This window comes from Colobus angolensis, unplaced genomic scaffold (assembly GCF_000951035.1).
Source record: "Colobus angolensis palliatus isolate OR3802 unplaced genomic scaffold, Cang.pa_1.0 Scaffold14, whole genome shotgun sequence".
Lineage (NCBI taxonomy): Eukaryota > Metazoa > Chordata > Mammalia > Primates > Cercopithecidae > Colobus > Colobus angolensis.
The window spans coordinates 6317899-6327616 of record NW_012114488.1 but is presented as its reverse complement, the minus strand read 5'-3'; the positions used below and the strand labels follow the sequence as shown (position 1 = coordinate 6327616).

The 9718-nt window shown below is 40.2% G+C and overlaps 1 protein-coding gene across 1 annotated transcript; it reads right to left on the bottom strand.

Annotated features, from left to right (window-relative positions):
* Positions 1-781: 781 nt before the first annotated feature.
* On the bottom strand, positions 782-9712 carry PDCD2 (programmed cell death 2). Its single transcript, XM_011934905.1, has 6 exons — positions 9694-9712; positions 8916-9158; positions 8473-8604; positions 5431-5534; positions 4278-4391; positions 782-3144 (listed from the first exon to the last, which is right to left on the bottom strand). The coding sequence occupies exons 3-6, from the start codon at positions 8522-8524 to the stop codon at positions 2986-2988; spliced, it is 429 nt and encodes a 142-aa protein (XP_011790295.1). The 5' UTR covers positions 8525-8604; positions 8916-9158; positions 9694-9712; the 3' UTR covers positions 782-2985.
* Between the last annotated feature and the right edge of the window lie 6 nt (positions 9713-9718).

The window sequence follows — 9718 nt, the reverse complement described above, 5'->3', positions numbered from 1 at the left end:
CCAATTTACAGGCCATTTAGTGTTTAGAGCTTCTCATAGTCTGGGGTTTGCTAGTTGGAAATTCATGGTGTAGTTTCCCTGTTCTCTATTTCCTGCAAATTGGAAGCTGCCGTGTAATTCCTAGATCTATTAATTCATTAGTGCGTTGCAAAATGACATTTTAGTCATTTCTTTTTCATTTATTAACATGAATACTTTTATAAAAGGATTATACTCCATATAGCAGGATAAATACTTGCTTCTTTCCCTTTTTAAGTTTTCAAGATAAAATGAGTTCATATTAATATGTCCAATTCAAAGCTCACAGGGTTTTTATTTAACCAGTTCTATATTATATATACTCTTTCTTCTACAATGAGAATTTTATTTCTTAAAGACACAGGGGATGATGAATTAGAATGTCCCATAATTACTCATTTACTTTACGTATTTATCATTACTTTATCTGTTATATGTGCAATTTTTTTTGAGACACGATCTCACTCTGTTGCCCAGGCTGGAGTGCAGTGGCACAATCATGACTTGCTGCAGTCAAACTCCTGGGCTCAAGTGATCCACCTCAGCCTCCCAAGTAGCTAGGACTACAGGTGCACATCAACACACCCAGTTAACTTTTTTTACTTTTTGTAGAGACAAAGTCACTCAACTGTTGCCCAAGCTGGTCTTGAACTCCTAGGCTCAAATCATCCTCCCACCTCCACCGTAACATTCTTAAGAGTAACAACAATACTATCACCAATATGATTGCCAAAAACACTTAAAACTTTTTTTTTTTTTTTTGGCTGTACTATCTGAAACTGTCAAAGGATATTCAGTATCTGAAATAAAAAGGCAAAGCTGAATATGCTGCTCTCTACAGCAGAGAGCTGCTGTGGCTGGACAGTATCTGAACCAAGCAGATCTTAAAACTTTGTAGGTATTGAGAAATGGTGGATGCATGGACAGCACTGTCTGTGGAGCCATGATTATGTAGATGAGACTTCTCATTACCTAGTAGTGTTTTAAAATGTCTTCACATTTCTAAAGGCAACTTGCTTAATGCATTTTTTAATTTAAATTTTTTATATTGTACTGTTTATTTTTAATATAATTGCTATTTTTTAACACAGATGCCAAGTCGGTGCTGTATTTTCTTTCTAGTGATTTGGACCAGTTTGTCTCCCTCTTGATATACCTGTTCCAAACGGAAAGGCCCTGTAAACTTTTAGGATCATCTCCGGAGGTTGACTGGAATAAACACCAATGACAGCTTGGCTGGGTACGCCAAAATACCTGCAAGAATGTCCATATCAAGTAACAGTTTTTACCACAGAAAGACCATAACATGTTTGCTTTAAAAGCCCTTAGCATTCATAACGTACTAACACATTCTGCCTAAGCAGAATAATACATAATTTTAGATATGAAGGCCCCACTAGTCCAGGTTTCCTTACACCACTGTGCTTCCTACTAAGTGTTGTGACCAACTCATCACTAGCTGATGACAACTTACTCCAGTAGCCACAGGCTGACACCATGGTTATAGGTGGTTCTCATTGATTTAGCCATCCCAGGTTCGAAACTAGTACCCTCTAACTCTTGAGTAGCCTAGTGTCAAACCTCCCCATGGGAGAAACTCCATACTGCAGTTTTCCATATGGTGCTATGTATAACTGCATCTTACACACACAGTTAGTACAAATTGCATATACATACTTATATAATATGGACTACTAGGACAGAAATTTCTAAATTACAAATAAAATAGCCAAATAGACAATTATATTAGCAAGTGACGTTACCTATGAAAACATGAGGATTTATGGTGGCAATGCATTTCAGTTAACCGGGATGTGTTAGGGGACAATGTGAGCCGATGTAGATGAAGGAAATAAGCCTGAGAAATTGATCAGAATTAGCTGTCAGTATTCAGGCACTGATCAACAGCAGTGTCTTCAGGGCAGGCATCACTGGTGCTGAGAGAACTGGGAATTGTCAAGTGTGAGCTACTAGGGGATGGAAAGAACCTTAGTCTTCAGAGCCACTTGCTTAAACAAATGTATCAGAAACATAATAGGCCAAGGGTCAGCCCTTTGAAAACTGACTTCAGGGCCTTCCTTTCTTCAGGCTGCTGCCTCCTAGGCCAGACCCTTATCCTGGCTTACATTCCATAAGCCTTGTAAATGCGACAGGGAACATGTGTACAATGCTGACATGGAAAGGGAAGACCATCGCCTTTTGCCTTTCAGTGTCTCATCTGTAAGCAGGGCCACTGGCTGACGAAGATCGGTTCTGAAGGTAGAGTCTCTTCCAGTTCAGGCCTGTGATCACAAAGCCACTGTTCCTGATCCTGCCAACGGTGATACTGCTGCTTCAGAATTACTGGGTTTTCTGTTTCTCATACTCACCAACCTGAGGTTTGGTATTTTTCTAATGTTCTGGGCTTCCAGTACATACTAGAGCCTGTGATAATCAGCTAATGATCAGACAAGTTTGTTGGAGTTTTACCTAAGTATTTTCCTTTGTGTTTTAAAAAACTTAGGGTGGGAAATGCTCTCAGAGTGAGATGGTTTGACTTCATTAGGCACATAACCCATTTTTATTAGAAAAAGAAATGCACATATAAGTAAAAAGATCATTTTAGTTAGTCCCACTATTCGTTGGTAACCAGTGCACTAAGTGTACATCTTTGCAGATTTCTGTGCATACATACAAATATTTTTGCAAGAATAGGATCAAACCATGAATACCACCTATAATGGTATCTCGGTTGTCAGTGTGGGTGTTATAATTAAGACTGTGTAGCCTTCCACGGTGGATGTACCAAAATTTAATTCTCTTTCAGTGGACACTTGTGTTTCACTAATATGTAGACACTGTGTAAGCAATCTCTCAACATCTCTGCACCTTTATTTTTGGTATAAGTATTTCCTTAGGATAAAATCCCAGAAATGGAATTGCAAGGTATAAAAGAGTATTAACATTTTTCAAGGCTTTAAGATGCCTTTACAGTGTATCTGTTACATCCTGCTTCCACACAAATTCTTCTGTATAGCCAGTACCCAAGCTGCAGCTCTCAGCACAGGTGAAGACAGCCAGGATGCCCCAGTCAATGCTCTTGCCCAGTCTGTCAGCCTTCAGGTAGTTTAGGAGCTGAGGCATGACCTGAGAAGAGGGTGACACACAGTTAGAAAGCCGCTTCACAGCAGGGAGCACTACTTTTAAGAGACCTTCTCAGCCAGGATGATTATAGGAATCTTGGTCTTTCAATCCTCATACTACAAAGCAGGATTATAGACATTATACAATTAACATGTTTTAACAATCTAAAACTTTCTTATGACTTCAGAGCCCCTCTCACCTTCTGTTTGGTGTTTTCCATTTGAGAAAGAAGTTCACAAGTGGCTGTTAATGAATATTTTCATTACTAATATGCCACTCAAAAGGGCTGAGGCTTCTATTTAGGCAACTTTTACTTTGCATCATTGCAGATATTGTTAACTCTTGACTCAAGAAACACTAATTACTAGTCATGAATACAAAAAGGACATCTGTCAATGTAGGTATAGAGACCAGAGAAGAATCTTAGAAGTAGTCTAATTGAAAGAGTGAATAGGCAGAATAGCCACCATCCTGTCACCTCATTTTGGACACTGAGAGCTCTGGCAGTAAGAACCAAGCAGAGTTTTGGTTATGGTCCTCATAATTGCTTTTTTACCCAAAGAAACAAACCAATATTAGCGATGACTTTGGGAAGGTTAGTGGATCCATAGCTCAAGAGCATTTCCACCCAAAATGGATTTTGGTATTTTGATGCTAACAAATCCTTTTGGGCAGGGGGGCACATTTATCTTTAATGCTTATATCCATTTGTTCTAACAAATCCACAAACCAAGATTAAACAGTAAAGACTCCTCTCATAAAGTATGGAGTCAAAGACTTCAATTAATGGAACAAGAAAGGAAGGTATAAATTATTTAAAATAACTCAAGTTAACAGAGGCACTAACAATAATGGCATAACCACACTGGAGGTGGACAGCAGTGTAGATATACTCATCTTCACAGAAGTCAGTCAACAGACAGTGTCTGAAAACTAGGAAACAGAAAAAGACAAGACAGCTCCTTCCAGGGAACTAGCCCCAAGGTGAGGCCGGAAACTGACGGTTCTCATGATAGGCCACCCTTCCGTACTGCCATGTTGACCCATGTGCACAAATTACCTTGGCGAAGTTTTTAATGTTTAAAACAATCATGGTGATTACACACTAAAATCGTCCTTATTTATTTAGGTCATACCTGGAATTCCAATATTCTCTTGGCACCACAGGGGCAATCTGGAATATCCTTTTCTTGAGGAATATTTTCACCAGAAATCCAGATGGGGGCAATACCTCTGCCATATCTAAGAATCTAAAATCAATGAGGATCATGTTGAAATAATCAATACCTTACCTAAAAGTTTCCAATGGTAACATGCTATCTACCCCATGAATGTTCCTACTCTCGATGTAGCACTGACCCAAAAGGCATGTCACCGTTCCCCCATCAGACCTGGCTGTGTCAGTGTGCCATTAATGCCTTCTCAATACCTCAAAGTGACTATTTCAGCTTATCTGACTCAGAGGCATCAAAATATATTTCCTAGATGATGCTTTTAGTACTAATGTTGGAATGTTAGTCCTATGAATATATTGTGAAGGGACTAAGAATGAGCCTCTGCTCTGATTGCAGAGTTCTGCCCAGAGTCTGTGCCTGCCTTCATAGTTAAAAAATTTTAGGGAGGGACAAATACGAAGTGAAACATAGTGTTTTGAAAACTACTACAAACATGAGCAAATTTCACTGTAATAAGCTTCCTACAGCAACTGAGTAGTTTTCTGTATTTTGTCTAAAAGCATATGCATTGCTAAAAACTGCCTTAGTGTTGAAGACCTAGATCTATTCTTCCTATAAACCCCTGGGTATTTATTTGAACCGGTGACTGGTTTATGGGTTTTTCTTTCGTGATTTACGTTTATGGTAGAGGAGGTTAAGGAGAAAATGTCAACATGCCATGTTTGTTTTACAAGCCAAAGGTACCTGTTGGAAATGGGCAAAAATAACCTTTTTTCTTTTTTGGGGGGGGGGCATTTGTGGCTAAACCTCATGTACCTCAGGCAACATCTCATTCATCTCCCATCCCTGACACTTTCTTTAGAAAAGGAACCCTGTATGATAAACAGTATAACCTTTAGTCTTTTAGTAACTATTAAATGGATCAGCACTGCAAAACACCTTTCTACATGGCCCATTTGTGTGAGGAACTCCTCTAACAAGATCACAAAAGCCTGCTTTTATAGGCTCCTAAGGAACAGACTAGTGTTACTATGAAGTTATTTCTTCTCACAGATTATACTCATAAAACATGGCCTGAAGAGAACACAGTGAGGAGCCGTGAGTTCCACTTTACCTGTTCTGGTTCAAGGGCTATCTGAGTTTTAAACTTCTGAAAAATTGTATCTTCCCCAGATTCATGTTTTGCCATGGAATCCAGTTCTTCCTCAAGTGCTTCACCTGAAAAATCAACGTAACTATTATGAAAATAGGAGTAATCCCCACAACTTGTCAATTCACGCCTGGAGAGGGGACCCCCTTTTAGTCAGAGAGCTTTCTGTATTTATTCGCTCATTCAAGTTGGACCCTCTGAATTTCCAGGTACTCCATGCAGCTCTATTATGTGGGCTTCCATTTAGTGCATTTCCTTAAAGCTTCAAAATAACAGAATGGTCAAGGGCTTAGGACTGCCCAGCACATCACAGGACACCCAACAAATGTGAGCCCTTCTTATCATTAGTATTCTCAGCTGGTAGGCTCACTCACTCAGTCATCAAATGTTCATTTCCAGCGCATTTCTGGCCTGGCGCAGTGGCTCATGCCTGTAATCCCAGTACTTTGGGAGGCTGAGGTGGGCACATCACCTGAGGTCAGGAGTTCAAGACCAGCCTGGTCAACATGGTGAAACCCCCATCTCTACTAAAAATATAAAAATTAGCCAGGCGTGGTGGTAGGTGCCTGTAATCCCAGCTACTCGGGAGGCTGAGGCAGGAGAGTCGCTTGAAACCAGGAGGCAGAGGTTGCAGTGAACTGAGATGGTGCCACTGCACTCCAGCCTGGGCAACAGAGTGAGACTCTGTCTCAAAAAAAAAAAAAAAAAAAAATGTTCATTTCCTTCTCCAAATTTCTTCCTGGGATTACAGCCACCCTGAGCCACTGCTGTCCCCAACAGACCCATGTCTCTAAGTATAACCATTAGTCTTTGTAATGTACATTAAAATAGAACTGATATACCTTGAGTCAGAGAAGCTAAAGTAACTGCTTTGATGAAACTAGAAAGACACTGATGGTGTTCACTTGCACCATCAGGAGGATGGAGGAAGTGTAGGATACCTTCAGATTGATGTTCCACCAATTATACGAGGAAAGTTTCAGTGTAACTGTTAGGACACTGTAAATGCTGTTCCCTCAGGCCCTACTGCCTCCTGCCAAACTGTTTCATCTGGGAACTCAAATTCAAGTCTCAGGTAAAACACAGCTACCTCCAGGAAGCATTTTTCTTTTTAATTCTCCTTTCATTTTGGAACATTTTGAACATACACAAAAGTGGAAATACTATAATGAACCGTCATGTACCATTAATCAGCTTCAACACTTATCAAGTCCAGTGTTTCCTTTCTCTGCCACTTCCAACTTCAATATTCTGAAGTAAATCCCACACATATCACTTTATTCATGATTATGTACCCCTAGAAGTCAAACTCTTTCCTTTTATTTACCAATTTGAAAATAAGTCTGTTCCTAAGTATCCTACAAAGATGATTACTGAGTTTTTTTAAAGTATCATTTTGAACCCATTAAACATATGTGATGCAGTTAGTGTCCTTGCAGATGTTCAAACTGTCCATCTTTTGCCAGCAGGAGCCTTTTCATGTTGCTTGAGTTCTGACATGGCCCTAGTAATCCTTCCTGACATCCTTAATCTTTGATATGACCATGTTCCCACATTATATGAACATTTCCTGACCCAGTTCTGGAATCAACCACCTTTCCAAAGAGCCTGGAGTTCCTTTTAGAGAGAATGGTACGTAGACACAATCAACATTATCTTCCTCCTACGCCCAACGCCTCAGTTTTCAGTAACACCAACATAATTACTCATTTCCTTTATCCCCCCAATATACACACAACCATCTCAAAATAACGGCAATAGTTTATTAATAACATGTTTATTGAAAATACTAACACTGTTACGTTCTTTTCATTCTCAAGGTATATTCCACTAGAGATGTACTATCCTATGTACTGAAGTCACCTAGAAGAGTTCTTAGTGTGGTTATATGACTACATCAAGAGTTTTTTACTTTTGATGATTAGGGACTGCTTTTTAACTTACCTTACTTCATAATCTTAAAATACACAGTTCCACAGTCACATTTATACTCATAAGGCATACTTGAAGTCTACCTTTCATCCTTGATCCTCCTACTCTAGGCTCTCCCTTCTCCTAAAGGTAAGCATTTTCATGATCGTTTTTATCGTACAGGTATGAACACACGTGTGGTCCCTTCCAGGCAGTCTTCAGTGATGTCACATGTGTTCCGATGGCACCTGTATTATACTCTTATCAGTCATTACATGGAATGTATCTTCCCCCAGTATTATTTGGGCTCCTCCATGAGACTGTGAGCATCTGACCACTGGAGTGTTGCTTCCCATTATATCCCTATTATCAAGCACAAGGTCAGGCACAGAGTAAGACTCAAACATGTTTTGGAATGTAGGACTGGTATTAACTACAAACCAGTAAGCTAATGTTTTCATTTTGAGTCTATAAATCTAATTTTGTGGTGGTTTTGTGTATGGCTCAAGGCTCAAATTGTAAAATTTAACATTATGTGACCAAAGCAAGTTATACCCAGAACCTCAATTTCCTCACCTTCAAAATGGGGCTGTTTCTGACTTACTGATCTGCTGTCAGGATTTCCATGAGCTCATGCACAAACAGTATGTAAGGTAAGTGCTGGATAAATGTTGGCTGCTATAATAAAATAAACCTCTAAGATACTTGGTCAGCACAAGTACTACCCAAGAGTATGCACTGTAAGTAAACTGACAAAATTGTGTATCTAAAACTGGCCAGATGAAAGTGAAACTTTGAAGGGGCTCTTCTGCATGCCCGATACTGTGCTAGGCACTCACACTATCCCGACCTGAGAAACAGATCTGGGACCCAGAGGAACTTACCAAGCCTCCAGCGTCTTGTGCAGCCCTATTCATGGGACCATCTGGATACCCACCCTTGTCTTTATAGGGAGTGGAACACACCTCATAGGTATCAGAAAATACAGTCCAGGAAGTATATTTTCACCTGAGGTACCTCTCTTCTAGACACACTGAGCTTTCTTCCAAGCATTATGTTTAACCGCTTAATAGATGAAGTCCTCAAACTGCTTACCCATGCTCCCTGTAATCTCTGAGTAATCTTCCTTTTCCACAACCTCAGGCATAATCTCCTCTTCTGTTTCTATTACAATTTCAAATTCTGGAAAAAGGAAGTTGTGGTCTGGAATTATATGGTCGAAATGATCTGAAACGAAAAGGACAGCACTATTAGTAATCATTTAATTTTGAAGACAGTCTAATAATTTGCTGTCTCTAAAGTATTATATTCCCTATAGTTCTGGCATTTTAGATAAAGGGTCATAAATTAAATGCCTATATGGTGACATTACTCAGTGATTCAGACTTCACAGCCTCTTTTTTACAAAGGTGTTCCAGATATGAAAAATTTCGAAGTACTATACCTTCCCTAATTTTAACTTTAAAGTTATCCTGGAAATATCTGGGTTGACAAAGGCGATGAAACTGAACTAAGATTTTAAAAAAAAGATTACTCACCTGGCTGTGCACAAGTCTGCTTATGTCCCAATCTCCAGTCTAGGGTCTGATGCTCCTTGCTGCAGTAATATGCTTTGTGGCATCTGGAGCACGTTTTGGGGCCTAAACAGCCACAAACCCTGCAGAGATGAGCACCAGACTTAAGCTGGAGACACACTGATTCTCCTGTTTCTGGGGGAGGATTCTCAGAAGGTGGCTCATATGAGTAAAAATCGTTTTTCCTGGGTAGCTGATTCCTAAAAACTAAGAATGCAGAGAAAAGTTATATCTTCAAAGAAAACAGCAATTCAAATATTTCATCCTCTACACATAAAACTGAAAATACTTTTTTAAAAAATGAAAGTTTTTGCTTTCAGGAATAAGCTTTTAAAATCCCGAAACTAGATTTCGTCTGGTACACGCAATTGAGTTGCCTCCTGGAGCTGGTTTGAGTTAATCAAATTAGTAAGACTGATCGTTAAGAACGACTGCCAAAAATACGAAAAAGCTACTGGGACCCATCTTTCCAAGACAATTTCTATTATCTGAATAGCACCATACCTAGCACCCACTGATTAAAAGCTGGGGGCTACCGATGCGCGTGGCCAGTTAGAAGCTTGTGTAGTAAAAATAAGGACATCCTGGAAGGGCCCGGGAGAAGGTGCTCCTGGGGCAGCCCGGGGAGGGAACTCGAGGATGGGGGGGCAGCGGTGCTTTCCGCCGTCTCCCTCCCGGCTCCCGGAATTAACGCGCACGCGTAGGAGGCATGGTCCCGTCACGACCCCGTCTAGCGGCTCACCTCGCAGGCCGGCACAGCACGGCGG